Source organism: Nomia melanderi, chromosome 8 (assembly GCF_051020985.1).
Source record: "Nomia melanderi isolate GNS246 chromosome 8, iyNomMela1, whole genome shotgun sequence".
Classification (NCBI taxonomy): domain Eukaryota; kingdom Metazoa; phylum Arthropoda; class Insecta; order Hymenoptera; family Halictidae; genus Nomia; species Nomia melanderi.
The window spans coordinates 7,507,418-7,523,028 of NC_135006.1; the positions used below are offsets into that span (position 1 = coordinate 7,507,418).

A 15,611-nucleotide genomic window follows, 5' to 3' on the forward strand; every position below is an offset into this window, starting at 1 on the left:
TTTGTATTATGTTTAATACATACTGTTGTGCAAAATAATTAGCCATTCAATCATCTGTTTTTAAACTGTGAAAAACGGTATATATTTTAAGCTGTATATAGAACAGAGAAAGTTTATTCATATACAGCATAAACCTAAAGTGTATGAAAAATACATAAATATGTATAATATACGCAAAGCACAAAAAAATAAGTAGAGACAAGTACACAAAATATGTATGCATGAAACATTGTAACAATATTTATAAAATGTACATATAGAACGATGCAAAAAAATACAAGGAAAAATAAAGCACTATTAATTTGTGTCTTACTAACATTTCTTTCAAATTATTTTCCTTTTAATATTATTGTCCTTGTGGTAGCAATATTTAATGAACTAAAAATTGAACATTCAAATAAGTTTACTAAAAATGAAAATGTATATGAATGTGTATTGAATTTTATGAACAACATAAAATGACATGGAAAAAAGTCGTTATGCATTCCGTAGCACATTGTAAATGAAAAAAAGTGAGACTTGTAATTATGTCATGTGTAACAATGGAATTATACATTGTAGTATACTCATGTCACATTTTCATTTATAATGAAAAAAATATATTCACTGCTATGTATCATATATATTTTTTAAATTAAATTATACAAAATAATATGTTCATATGAAATTTTATATTTAAGTTACAAAATATGTGCTGTATAGGTAATCATATTAAGAAACTTTTGAAAATCGTAATATAAATTTCATGAGTTTTGAACATATAAATGACATTAAAAAGATTCTATGCTGTGATAAAAGTTGAGCCTTTAATAAATAGATAAACAAGTTTAATTGTATTAATTAATGAAAGAAACAACAAATACGCGTGTATGTCAATGCCCTAAATAATATTATCACATAGATGAAAGTTATGTTTTTTGTAACATTTTACGAAAGCAAGTATTTTATTTCAGAACGTAAATATTTTTTTACACCTTCTGCATATTTGAATTTATATATTTTTTACATTAGTCAAAGTAAACTGTATATTCTCGTAACGCAGTTTACATTTGATGCACGTATTTTCACTTGCATAATGTAAAATTGTCAGTATTAGAACCATTTTTCAGTATCAGTCTACTAAAAATAAGTACACGTAAGAATTTCCACTGGTAATCTGTATTATTACCGCATTAGATAAAATAATTAGATAAATGTTTTTAATCATTCTAAATTTATATTCTTAACTTCACCCCGTAAGTTTTTTTGTGTATAATAAAACTTTGTATTTTACTTACAAAAATAGGAACATAGGAGGAATAGAAAATTGGACATTAAAAGAATTGTTTCCGTAGCTCCTTTTATTCACTTTCATTCGTTATTACTGTTATTTATAGGTATGTACAGAAAACCGTTGTTAACCAATTACGATTGTAGGAAAAACGCGGGCAAAAGTATGGAACCATTGCAGACCAATCGTATATCTTCGCACATACTCTCTTCAATATAGAATGTGTAAAAAGGTAAATATTTGTAAAGAAATATCTCGTAGAAAAGTGTTTTGTTGTGTATATATCTTCAGCAGTTCAATTCCTTATCGAGTCAGGTAATTGAAAAGTAATAAAAAAGCAGGTCCCATTTCCCCATTAAATCTGCATTGGAACTACAGATTGTTTCTCACTGCCTACTTTCGCGCCGACGTATAAGATTTATGGTGAAAAACGTTAAATGCTAATTAAAATTAATTCCTTTACTGAAAATAATTCACTTTCGGAACATCTATACGATAAGGATGACAATGATAATTAGTAATAACGACGACAAAAAAATAATGAAATTTCTCGAATATCGCAGATATAGGATTTATTTCCGTATAATAATTAGAAAATATAATTAAGCCGAGCTAAATTATGATGTCTGTTGATGTTCTTGTGAAACAGATGTTGGAAGTAACTCTCGTAGTTTACTTTCTTTTTTCATGGAACTCGGACATACGAGAAGTGAGTAGGATTGCTAGCTCACCATCGTCAACTGCAGACCTTTCCTACGAAATTCTTTGCGATGGGAAAAGTGACGGAGCAACCATTTTGATAAACGGAATATGTGAATGTTAAAGAAGTGCGGCGAACGTGCTACTTCATGTAGACGAAAAGCCAGTCGTCGTGTATCTTTATCAATCCTATTATTCTTCATCATGGATTGCGACTTCGTAGAAAATATTGCAGCCTGCGATGGCAATAAGATACCATTATTCTCGCGCGAGGAACGTGAAGAAAGAAGGTAAACTACTTCAGCTACTATACGCCGACGCCCATCTTGGGATACACATGTACGGAAACTAGTTATTTCTTTTTCTGGGCCTTCTCGGCAGCCTTGGTGACCTTGCCCGTAGCGTCCTTGAAATTGACAGCTTTGATGACACCTACAGCCACCGTTTGACGCATGTCACGAACAGCAAAACGTCCCAAGGGTGGAAACTCTTGGAAAGCCTCAACACACATAGGTTTGCTTGGAACAAGCGTGACAATAGCAGCATCTCCGGATTTGATGGCCTTTGGATTTTCTTCAGTAGTTTTTCCGGAACGACGGTCACATTTTTCTTTGATTTGAAGGAATTTACACGCAATGTGCGCAGTGTGACAATCCAATACTGGAGTGTATCCATTGCAGATTTGGCCTGGATGGTTCAGCACGATAACCTACACAACAAAAATATTAAGTTGAAATGGTTTTTTCTTAAAAATTATATTAAACAATTATAACATAATTAACACTCAGACGCCTTCGGCCGTCAGCAGGTATGGATATACCTTCCGGTGGAAACCGCGAATGAAGTTTGTAATTTCTCATCACAGTGATAATTATGATTTATTAATAAAAGTAGTTATTTTTAATATTCTCATAAACACTTACCTGTGCAGTGAAATCAGCAGCACCTTTAGGTGGATTGTTCTTTGAATCACCAGCTACATAACCACGACGCAATTCTTTGACAGATACGTTCTTCACGTTGAAACCAACGTTGTCACCAGGAACAGCTTCTTGGAGAGCTTCGTGGTGCATTTCAACCGACTTAACTTCAGTGGTAAGACCAGCTGGAGCAAATGTGACGACCATACCTGGTTTCAAAACACCAGTTTCGACACGACCCACTGGTACTGTTCCAATACCACCAATTTTGTACACATCCTGTAATTAAATTATACATATTCTTATAACAGTGTTCGAAAAAAATTAATGATTTACTAATTAATTGATTTTAGTCAGACACCTCTGACCATCAACAGATTACAAAATCTTCCGGTGGAAACCGCGAATGAGTTATCGATGTTATCATCATGAAAAAAAATCCTCAAATTTAATACTACCATATTTAGAGAAGTTTTTACCTGAAGAGGAAGACGCAAAGCCTTGTCTGTAGGTCTTGTAGGTGGAAGAATGGCATCAAGCGCTTCAATAAGGCATTTTCCTTCTGCTTTACCTTCTTTGCGCTCTACAGCCCATCCCTTAAACCAAGGCATCTTGGAAGAAACTTCCAACATGTTATCTCCATGCCAACCGGAAATTGGCACAAATGCAATAGCAGCAGGGTTGTAACCAATTTTCTTAATGTAGGACGATACTTCTTTCTTGATTTCCTCAAATCGAGCCTCAGAGTATGGTGGTTCAGTAGAATCCATCTTGTTCACACCAACGATCAGTTGCTTGACACCCAAAGTAAAAGCGAGCAAAGCATGCTCACGAGTTTGTCCATTTCTCGAAATACCAGCTTCGAATTCACCAGTACCAGCAGCCACAATCAATACAGCACAATCGGCCTGAGATGTACCAGTAATCATATTTTTGATGAAATCTCTGTGTCCAGGAGCATCAATAATAGTAACATAGTATTTAGAGGTTTCAAATTTCCACAAGGCAATATCAATGGTGATACCACGTTCACGTTCAGCCTTCAGTTTGTCCAATACCCAAGCATATTTAAAGGATCCCTTACCCATCTAAAAATTGATAAATGGTTTGTTTGTTACAACAGTTTTAAAGCATTAATTTTATTATTACTGAATAGTAAATATATATATTTATAATTTACCTCTTGGGCTTCCTTCTCGAACTTCTCAATGGTACGTTTATCGATACCACCACATTTGTAAATCAAATGTCCAGTCGTGGTGGACTTGCCGGAATCGACGTGTCCAATAACGACAATGTTAATATGAATCTTCTCCTTACCCATTTTGAAGTTTTTACGAGATTACTGGTTACTTCTGTAATGAACAAGAACATACATTATTACTACATATTATATACAATAAACGATAACCCTCTACACGTGGAGAATTTAATATTGCATTTAAAATATCCCTTCAAAGGAGGCTACCAAAATGATTAAATTAAGGTTATGTACGGAGACCGCATATTCAATTTTTAACTTGTAATATGAATATGGTAAATCTAATAAAATATGTATTTACATAATTTTGTCGAAACTAACTGGTGTCAAAATTATATAAATTTGTTTGTATTTTAAGAAAAAAATGCTAAAAATGCAGCAGGTGTCCATCTAACATCCACGTGGCGACGTCTGAATATTCCAGAACGGAACTGGCAGCCATTTTGTAGATGGCAAGATATTGCAACGTTGCCATGATTTCCTTGACGCTTAGCATTGGATGATGCCACGTTGTGAATTGCTTGTAATATTTCTAATAATCGGTGCTCTAATTAACTCTTGCAGATTTTAAGGTTATACTACTTTTAAAATTTGTGCCGAAAGTGGCGCAGCATAAGATTTCCATGCATCATTGTTCCCACGTTAACAAAAATAGTTAATTAATATTTCAAAAAATATAAATGTTGATTTTATTGGTGGAATAAATAATAAAAATGTAAGTATTATGGATTCATAAAAGAATATTAACAAACGGAATTAATTAGCTATATAATTTTTAAGTATGCTTGTGCGTGTATACCGTTAATTTTTTAAATTTTTTACTTATTATTTTTAGTAATATAAATTTCACTTGTTCTTTTTGCATATATATTATTGCTTATACGATGACGAGAAAAGATTATGGTAACAATTTACTATATCGCAGATCGGTAAATGAACTCCATTGTTGGGAACAAGTCGTCCCACAAGGTCGCCGCTGCATACAATTTCCAGCAGATTCATGATGTTCGTCCGCATACACCATTTATGAAGAATAAAGTCAATTATAGCTTATCTTCAATCAGGTTTTTAAAACTATATTTAAAATATTTTCTCTTCTTATTGCAGAGTGCACAAAGAGCAATATTACACAACAAACATCTCCAATGATGCACGAACGTGATCGAATCTCCAAGTGTGACAAGCGTCCGCCATACTGCATCCGGTTATTTGCTTTTTCCGAACATGTTACGTTTAAAAATGAAATTTAATTTGCGGTTTACTTTTCCGCGAGTATTTCTTTATATGGTTAACAATTAGTTACTGGACTGCACGCATTTTAAAAATTGTTTTAAAAGACTTTAATAAAGTTCAGCATGTGGTCCGCGTTCAAGCAGCCGGCTAAGACGACGATTGACCATGCGCTTGTTTTCCAACGTTGTAATTCACCGATAAAAATTACATTTCCGCAAAACTGTTGTCACAACACATTTCGTTGATATTTTTATCGTTGTTTTATGCCGTACCTGTCGTTCGATGCTACCTTCTCCGTAATAAAATCGACGGATTATTTTCCCGTATGAAAACCACGAACAACCACTCACCTCCAGCTGCCACGACAGAAAGAGATCGTCGAAGTGAAGTGACATGCGCATAGGGCTTCGCAGCCGTAATCTCGAAGCCAGCGCCCCCATTATATTGATCACTTGTAAAATAATGAACAGTTTCTTTGCATATTATTCATCATATTTCCTTCACAAAAATACTGAAAGTAAAATCGTGTTATATTTCATTTAATAATGTAATTATTAAACCCTTGATTTTTGTAACTATTTAAATTAAAACTCTTTGGACGAAGTAACGTTTTGGTTTCGAGGCTACGGTTACGCAGCACACAGGCGTGCCGGAGACCATATATATGTTATATACAGGTATTCCCAGGATCTGCATTTGTATGCGTAAGCATAGAATCAGGAAAAAAGGCAAACCACAATGTTCAGAGATAAATTGATGTATCTGTAACATGAGGTTCAATGATACGATTCTGAATCCATCAAATCTTAGAATATTTTAGCAAGAACATAAAAGAGAATTCAATCTGCTCCTTTTTAGACTGTTCCAAGAAGAATGAAATTAATACAGTTTTATTTGACATTATGTTTGATTTAATGTAATTCAGCATATACAAATAAATAATAGAAGAAAGTAAACGACATTTCATATTTTTATATTCTTAAATATTTCTGTAATGGTTATGTGCATTTGTCAAAATTATCGATCGACGATATTTTGATTACGTTGTTTATTATCGTCTATTTATGTATCAGCAGTAATTAATTAGTCATGATAATTGTCTAAGATAAATATAATGGTAAAATAGTATTTGATCGTGCATGTATGTTGGGAGATTTTTACGCGAACTATATATGAAGATGTAGAATATCTTCGGAGGTAAAAGGTTTTCTGGGTAATACTTACACAGAGAAGTAGTCCAAATGATGGCGTTTTATTGTATGCAGTGGGAGCGTTGACATGCAGGTCAAATTTTCTCAATCGCAGATGGTCAGTAGCCTACGATCAGTTATTTCTAATTATACACGGTGTGTCAGGATTTTTCAACTAACTTTGTCAGTATGCTTGATGGGTAGTAGGTAATAAAAAATACCTGATATGTGTAAGTAATTTGAAGTTTTATTTAATTATTTTTATTCAATTAAATTCAATATTCATAATGATTTAATACAAAAGTTAATTACATTTTCTCTGACGAGAAAAGGCTCGAGACTATTTGTAGAGTATATAGTATGCTTCGAAGCCTTTTAAATGGAGTCTTCAAATATTAATTTTAATAAAATGATTTTATACAGATAATTTAAATTTTATATAATGTTATATAATCGTTTGAATTAAAAAAAATAGAAAAATTTGTTATATGGGAAAACGAGAAGAATGTTTCGTAAAGGTATTCTAGAAATGATTATTCTTCTAGAACAGATTTAAAATCGAAACATATACCTGCAGAAATTAATTGTTTTACTATCATGTTATAATATTGACATGAAGACAAACAAATGTAATACTAAATTATAGTTTAATACAATAATATACATGTCTATTAGTAATCCTCTTGCACCATTATTAGGATGTCTTTAACAAAGAGCGGAAGTTGGCCCTTAATTGTGCATGATGAATACTGAATATTTGAATGCCTACATTCTATGACTTATGTATATGTAAAAAAAAGTTAGAAGTTGAATCAGTTGAAGAACAATAATAAATCCAAATTTATGTATTGTCTTCATGTATACTGATGTATATATTCATTTTTTATTAAATTATACATTATATCGCAAAGAAATGATAACCGTATTGTAATTCGTTTGTAATTATCGTATACCTATAATGAATATTTAAAAGTTTCTATTTAGGCTAACAAAATTAACATAATTAAGCATAATGATTGTAATATTTTAGATTAAATTTCATCCTTATAGCTAATATAAACAAAAAAAATCGAGAAAAATAGAATGACTAAGTTTAGTTACAGCTAATTGCGCAATTAATGTTTCGTAATATATATTTTTTATATCTACGGAAGTTAATATTTTCCAAAATAAAATTTCTTGAAATGTAATACTTCAGTTATTCAGAGCAATTCTATATAACATTTTATGTAACTGTCCGCATTTAACTGTACTTTTATATAGACATGTCCAATGGAAACACGTGTTTGAGTTTGTGTCCCCTGAGTATAGATAACCATGCTTGCACCAGCGAAAGAAACGATCATATAAACGGCGTTGCCAAATATGTAAAAGAAAATTTGCGTTCTTTTATTATTGTATTAATCTCTGGTAAATCAGTGAAAGATTTATTTAAGATGAAAACAAGGGAATTTTAAATAATATAGGCTTGTATGGACATCTAAGGATATAAGAACGGAGAAATATATTAAGTCTTTGTCTTGTGTTTTTGAAAAATTTCAAATTCAAAATTTGAGTCACTAATACGTGACAGCAGGAGTTGGGATACGATCGAGAATTAACACATTCACGTCAATACATCTTTCTGTATGTTTAATCATAGATCGTAATAATAATAATGTTCAGAAAAATAATGTGGAAATGTAATTTTTTATTACATCTCCAGTTTTCTGACTTCAGTTGTTAATTGTGGGTAAATGTTAATAGAGTATTTGACAAATAATTTGTTTATTAACATTGATTTATTTTTAGATTATAAAATAGCTGTGAACCACCGGTGGTGCATACCGGTGTGAACATATGTGTTCAATGAGAACACCAGCATGAATCGGCGTACAAGCAGAAGAACAAAAGTTGGGGGTGAGTTGTTTCTCGGAGTAGGTTTCCTGTAATCTCCAACATTCCTTGGAATTCCTAACACTCACTGGGATTATCGAACACTCCTAACTATATAATATACATTCATAGAACACTTTGAAGATTGCAAAAGATGAATACAATCAGTTTTCCAGGATTGCACTTCTGCTTTCAGTTTTATCAGATAAAGTGAAATATAATATTTTACAGAAATTGTATTTATAATATTTAAAAAATGAGAAGAGGTCATTATATTTGTATTTGCAAGTAATTTCTATCCATCTGCGTCGTTGTATATCAATAGACAAAAAGTATTGACGAATACATCCTTTTAATGTGGTTATTTCTTATATTTCAAATAGTTATAAAATATATTAATCATCGTTAATATGTTTATATTAATTATCGAAACAAGCGTTTGTACATATCTAACAATTAGAAAGCAATTCCATTTAGTTTAGGTATTATTTAGAATTACTGAAATTATTTAATAATTTAAAATATACGAAATATACAAACCTTAATTATTGATGTTTGATCATTTTGTAATATATACACGTATGTACATTGACTAGTTTGCACAAAAAGTGACAAGTTTTTATTGTATATTTATTTTCGAAAGTGCTGAAAATAAAATGTATATTATAATAATATGTCCTTATTCGTCGTGACTATTGTTAAAGTTGTGAAGTTTTTATTTCAATTGTAAACCGTGTTTCTATTTCTAACTTTTAAATATTTTCAATCACTTACATGTATTAGTTGGTTTCAGTTGCTTTGACGAATTTTCATTTTTACAGCCTAACATACTAAAACAAAAATGAAATAGCATTTCACTTTCTTGGTAATGCATTTTAGCAGACTTGTTCTAAAATAAATTTCTTAATGTTAAGTTTTTAAAGTTGCATGTGATACGTACAGATACGTACATAAAGTTTCCAGTTCATTTATTATTTTCTTTATTAAATTTATTTCGTGTTTTAATAAATGTATCAGCGCATCACGAATTTATTCAACTAAAATAAATATTGAATTTAATAAAAAAATGTATGTATCTTCAAATACAATTAAATAGAAAGAAATATGAAATCCTTTTTGTATCATAAAAAGATATAATCTATAATATTCATTACACAATGTTATTTCCTTACAATTACATTTTATTCACTCCTTTGAAATGTTGTAGTCAGCCCTACCATACTAAGCTGCCATTGCATCTCATTTACCCATCATTATTTGTTTGCTTTGGAGGCTACAGACAAGCATGACGCCAGTCTGTGAAACGATCGTAAAAGCGTATCAGTTGCTACTTACACTTCACCTACTTTTATGTGATCATATCTTGACAAGATGGACAATAGTACTATGAGATAAAATTAATCGTGACGTAATTAAGAAGTTATACCTTCCTAGAATCTTCTGTTTTAAAGAGACATAGAAATATTCCTTTTTAATGAAAATGTATATATTTACAATACATTTTAAGAGAAAATTTAAGCATATTCTATATTAAAGTTATTAATTTTAAATATTTGACAAACTACTTTTTGACAATCTTATAGAATATTTGAAAAGAATCATTCGAAAATAAAATATTAAAGGAACGCTAGTTTAAGGAATTTCGAAATCCAGTAGAGGTCACGTTCGAGCAACTTACTTATTATTTTGCTTTATCTAAGGAGATGTGAATACTACGAATTACAGTTCCTGTTTGTGTTTCACCGTGTAATTATTTATTTTTAATATTAAGCTTAGATTGTAGATGGTAGGTATATTTTTCGTATTGTCTTCTTTTTAAACTTGTTGTCCTTTATTGTACATACACACATAAATTATACAGGCGTCACCGACACCGTTTCGCAATAAGATAAGAATGATAGTATAAATTATTAATTAGAATATTTGCAGATTTTATAAAGAGAACTTGAAATTTAACAAATTTTTTAAAAGTTTCATTGATTGTTCAAAAACATTTTTTCTAGGAGTATTCTAACAGTATGAGCTACGTATATAAATACTTTTTATAAATAATGTATTAGAAGTCTGTGTTTATTTTAAGAATTTGACACTAGATGTGTTATGTTTGACACAGATCTATCGAAAAATAGTAGTATTTTATCACGATTGAATTTTTGTTTCATATGATCCAACACGCATTGCTAATGACCAACCCGTGGCAATCACGTGCTGTTGTATCTTTAAAATTTTTAATCTTCTGATTATTACTTTCTTCATTTTAGAACTGATTAAACAATGTGCGAAGAAATATGAAAAAAGAGGCATACTTCTGAATGATTTGTTAAATTTTGTCGATAACGCGAGGAGATAGTAGAAATGAATAATATTGACATTTAAACAAAATTTATTTATTTAAGGTCACATCAATAACACTATTTATCAACAAATGTTCACATTTATTAAACTCAGTTTGAAATATTCAAGATGAGTTTGGGTCGATGTAATAAGGCAAGAGTTAATGTTGTTTATGGTCAACGCTGGTGTCCATCAAATTTGTTTTCAACGAGTTCAGAACGTTCAAAACAGTGTCGGTGAAACTTGTATTGGAATGTGTTAAATTTGACATATTATAATCATGTATGGTTTTTCATAACGAGAGTTTCCGAATAATAAACACACACACTAGCACGTAAAAGTATTTAAAATTAATGTAGGGTAATTTTTGGGAGATGGCCGGTTCAATTGCCTTGCATAAACAATTGATATTTATACACAATTATAATTAATGTCTTTTAATACTTAATCAACTGAATGAAGAGATCTTTAATAAATTTTTTAATAAAATCTGTCGAATCGGATCAATTAAAGTTAATGAGAAAGGTTATACTTACAGTTTTTTTCCAGACAGTTGCCTAACAATAAATGTTAAGCATCATACATACAGAAATTTTAAAAAATTTTAGAAAATTTTTCTATCCGGTGAGCACAACACTTCCATTATAAATATATGAACTTTAAATACTTTTGTAAATCTGTGTACTTCGCGCTATAAGTGTACGTTTCAAATGCTGATCAGAAACTGTTAATTTCCTTAACACAAGTTGTTTTTCGTGTTCTTCATTTGAATATTCTATGAATACAGTTATAAGGGATTTTGAAAGAAAACATCATGCCAAGTTCAATTGCCTATGTATATTTGTGAAGTTCTACTGACATCCGATTGTACAACACTCGCACATGGGAGCGGCGCAGCTAAGTTTCGAAAATTTAAAAATAACTTGTATCGTTGAGGAGAGAAACGGATATATGCGTGTGTTAAAATGGACAAAGATCTGTGCATATGTGAGTGGGGGGAAATGGTATTTTATGGATAAGTATATAGTTCACAATACACACGATGCATGTTGTCTGCGAATGTAGTAAATGATCGCATTGTTGCAGTTGTGTTCCGTCGTGATGGTTTCTTTTGCGTGTTTATGTTTTTTTTTCTTAAGAATCTCGTTTTTGCTCTATTATTTGTGTCTCCCGCACGACAGTCACGATCATCCACAAATGTTTATGTAACCTTAATGTCGACATTTTGGTCAGTTTCTGTAATCGGAAGTAAATTCTCGCTTAATGTTCCTTCCACGCTTACTTTCGCTTTATCTCTCACATGTTCACCATTCATGCACTGTAATCTCAGGCTTGTTATCTCTCACTGGGACAACTGTAGCGTTGTACAGGATGATTTCTCGCAGGTTTTGATCGGAGAGTTGTTCATACAAAAGGCAGTAACAAATAAATTCGAATAAACGTATATACAGGAAACACTTGATCATCTGAACAAATCATGGCAAGCATTGTTTGAATAAACGAATTTCTCGGATGGCTGAATCTTATTTTCGTACGAAAGGAGACCATTTAGTTAGAAATGTATTATAAGTATTAATATCAAATAAATACTACTATTAACTTAGCACTAATATTAAATAAGAAAAAAAGAAACTGTTTCGAAGTGCATGAAGATAAAATTGGAATTACTTTTATATGTCATTTCCTCTTTTCCTTCATTTACATTATACTTTCACCATATTCGTTATTATTGTGTTATTATTAGCAAATATAATTTTATTTACTAAACAAATTTCGTTCTTATCGGTTAATTCAATTTTAATCGTATTGTGTTTCAATCTATTTGTACTTATATGTTGTTTATAACGATAATGGGCTTCCATGTTATATAAAAAATGAAAATATATTAAGAAGGAAAGTGCAAAGGAAATGAAAATACTTTATATGATTCCATATTCCTTTTTCTAACTAATTAAACAATACTGTTCCCATATTCAAATCTTCTGTTCATTTAATTTTTCGTCGATCGATATTCAGATAATCGTTCGTTCCAATGATAATAATCGCTAATGTTCTGATAATCGAGATTCCACTGTATATTCATTTAATTCTAATAACAATAACTATTTTTATTGGCATGTACGATTTTCTATTCCCTTTTCTATCATTGTTGTTCATACTTTTTATTAAAAAGAAAAAAAGAACATTATTCACTCCGATCGTATAGTACCTTTCGAATAACCCTGTACACAGCTTCCATACATATTCCATGCTATCATTATTGTATATTCATTATTATATTTATACTTATGCTATATTTATATTTACAAGAAGTAATTCGCTAAATGTTTATATTCAATATCGCAATCGTTATTACATTGTAACATTATTCCTGAGTGACCATTCATTAAGAGACTTTCCCCTTCTATTCTTCGTTATAATCAGATGGTTTACTTAACGCTGTCGTCGAGGTGACTCTGAGAGTGTGATTCAAGGGAGGAAGTTTCACTGGATTGGTAACACTAGTTTTTATTTAGTTGAACTGAGTACAAGTGTTTTAGTATAAACGTCGCAAATTCGTTCTTCTAAAAAAACTGAGTCCTCTTTTCCGTTTTTCCTCCGTATTTAAAGGATTCTGTAAAGGAGTGGGGGAAAGGGATTTTGGGAGAACTGAGGGCTGCAGCGATCTGGTGGGGGTGTAGCGTGGTAATCTTGGAATTCCATCGCGGCAGTCCCTGAGTTTTTGGAAAAGGTGAATTTTGTCGCCGGATGCATAAATTTGGCATCTAAAAGGAAAATTGGACAGTTAAAAGGAAAAAAGGGATTTTCAGGATACGTAATTTAAGTGTATGAACAGGAAGTTGTTTTTGTTTCGGAGAAAAGGCGGAAGATTGGAATGCAGCCTCGGAAAAGGCCTCCTCTTGACCATCCCTAAATGAGATAAAAGGAGTATGTGGAACAACAACGCTGAGATGCCGCGTCGCGACGGAAAGAAAAGAGGTAGTGAAATAATAAATATGGAAACACGCTTGGCGATAATTCAGTGATGCGTGAACTAATCTGTTTAATGCGATAAGCTATCGAGAATTCAACTTTTACAGGGAATGACGTGTTCTTTCAAATGTTTTAAGGATGTCGTTAATTCTCAAGGATATCAAAACGATCAAGCACATTCGGCTCTCAGTACACAAAAAATCATTATGTAATTCCGTTTTACTATTTAACCCCTTGCCCTACGATTTATTTCTGAATTACGATCGATGCAACTATTTACTCTGTTGTTAATAATTCATTGTAAAATGAGAAAATTTCTAGATATATTCTGTGCTCATATCTCCTCTAACGTTTAATAATTGATAACAGAGGAATAATACGTAATTTGAATTCACGAAGATTCAGTAATATTTACGTTTGCCAAATTTTGTTTAATATCTTTACCACGAACCTGGCACGTAGTTATAAGTCAAGGGGTTAATTTCAATTACAAAATCGCAGTAATGGGAAACAGAAATACATATATAGCAGCTAAGTAGATATCTTGAGATTCACAATATATCGTTAAATATCTTCGTTTCATAATGTAACCGTTTGAAAAGATTTCTGCATTCTTATTTAACACGTTCACTGCTAAATCTGCGTATCTGTGGTGTATGGGTAACTCAACGGTTCCGTGGTGCCAAACTCACGTATGCTATGATCGTTTACATTCCGATTATAATTTCGATTTCTGCGTACATACTAAACTATGTCTACACTGCTGATACTGTTCCCGAGCACTATTGAACCATGATGCTCGAGAATTTTACATTTGACTCTCTACGTTGCTCGTCAATATACCAAATTTCGTACCATGTTCACATTGCCCGTTATAACGGGGAACCAGCATTACGAACACATTAAATGATCCATGAAAAATCAAGATATCATTCGATATCAAAATATTATAAACTATAATTATTTTATTTTTGTTATTCCATGTTGAATATAATGCAAATAAACATGTAAAGAGAATGTTACATTAAGGAGTCTTCTGATTTTCGATTTTTACTGTTCTTATATAGGTACAGGTATATAACTAAAGAAAACTTGGATCATTTGTTATTTGTTTTAACTTTATAAAGTCAATGAAGTAATTTTAAATGACTTAAGCAATATACAAAATACTTAATATGTTAAATGTTGACATACAAACGTCTTAAGGATCAAGATATAAATTAAGTATATTTTTAAACGGTTAAATACTTTTGTCAATGAATGAATGTATAATGAAGAAACTGTAAAATTGTATGATTAATTAATAAATAATATTTATTTAGCAAGACATTTGTATCAGTTAATGCAAGCATGGTGTTAGCATACCGCTCGCTTGCATGGTTTAGTGTGTTCGTAATATTCAATATTTTAAATATACCGACAATGTAAACATGATTTCCATTTTTTAAATTTAAGTCATTATCTACGATATTATACACATTTACTACTGTAAGAGCTTAGTCTATAGGTAATGTCTTAAATATTAATGATCCCATTTGTTTTATTAAAAAGAAAACGTAAATCCTTAAAACTTTTAAAACAGTGCAGCACCCAGGAACGGACCTGTTTTTCGGCAGTGATCGTGTTTAGTTCACTCAAAAGACACTGAGAAATATATTTTTTTCAAATTTAGTGTATTCATCAATAATATTGTTATTTTAGGAGCTTAATGTTGTAATTACCCTTCAATATATTTTATTTTCAGTGAGACTCAAACGTTTCAAAATTTATTAACTTTTCGAAAAGATTTCTTCGAATTTCGAGATGAATTTTCGCAAGAAGTAAATGACATTCGAAAGTTGTTTTCAGTGCAGTAT

The 15,611-nt window shown here is 31.1% G+C and overlaps 1 protein-coding gene and 2 long non-coding RNA genes across 5 annotated transcripts; 1 reads left to right on the forward strand and 2 right to left on the reverse strand.

Annotated features, from left to right (window-relative positions):
- Nucleotides 1–1,825: 1,825 nt before the first annotated feature.
- Nucleotides 1,826–5,838, reverse strand: EF1a-F2 (elongation factor 1-alpha F2). Of its 3 annotated transcripts, none has more exons than XM_031975311.2 (5): nt 5,734–5,838; nt 4,070–4,244; nt 3,369–3,977; nt 2,893–3,168; nt 1,826–2,678 (listed from the first exon to the last, which is right to left on the reverse strand). In XM_031975311.2, exons 2-5 carry the CDS (start codon nt 4,211–4,213, stop codon nt 2,322–2,324), a joined length of 1,386 nt encoding a protein of 461 aa, XP_031831171.1. In that variant the 5' UTR covers nt 4,214–4,244; nt 5,734–5,838; the 3' UTR covers nt 1,826–2,321. The 3 variants fall into 3 exon arrangements, with proteins under 3 accessions (XP_031831171.1, XP_031831170.1, XP_031831172.1); XM_031975310.2 differs by having other exon boundaries at nt 5,656–5,810; XM_031975312.2 differs by lacking the exon at nt 5,734–5,838 and adding an exon at nt 4,452–4,601.
- Nucleotides 4,716–5,657, forward strand: LOC116426423 (uncharacterized). Its single transcript, XR_004234906.2, has 3 exons — nt 4,716–4,865; nt 5,076–5,155; nt 5,258–5,657. It is a non-coding gene; the product is annotated as an uncharacterized LOC116426423 (long non-coding RNA).
- A 2,798-nt stretch (nt 5,839–8,636) lies between the features above and the next one.
- LOC116426439 (uncharacterized) lies at nt 8,637–10,269 on the reverse strand. The gene is made up of 4 exons (XR_004234909.2): nt 9,621–10,269; nt 9,389–9,485; nt 9,223–9,278; nt 8,637–9,093 (listed from the first exon to the last, which is right to left on the reverse strand). It is a non-coding gene; the product is annotated as an uncharacterized LOC116426439 (long non-coding RNA).
- Between the last annotated feature and the right edge of the window lie 5,342 nt (nt 10,270–15,611).

Excerpts from the sequence above, each read along its gene's own strand:
- EF1a-F2 (XM_031975311.2), bottom strand. The coding sequence starts at position 4,213 with ATGGGTAAGGAGAAGATTCATATTAACATTGTCGTTATTGGACACGTC. Across the intron at positions 3,978-4,069 it reads TCGAGAAGGAAGCCCAAGAG|ATGGGTAAGGGATCCTTTAA; the intron begins GTAAATTATAAA and ends ATCAATTTTTAG. Across the intron at positions 3,169-3,368 it reads CTTTGCGTCTTCCTCTTCAG|GATGTGTACAAAATTGGTGG; the intron begins GTAAAAACTTCT and ends ATTTAATTACAG.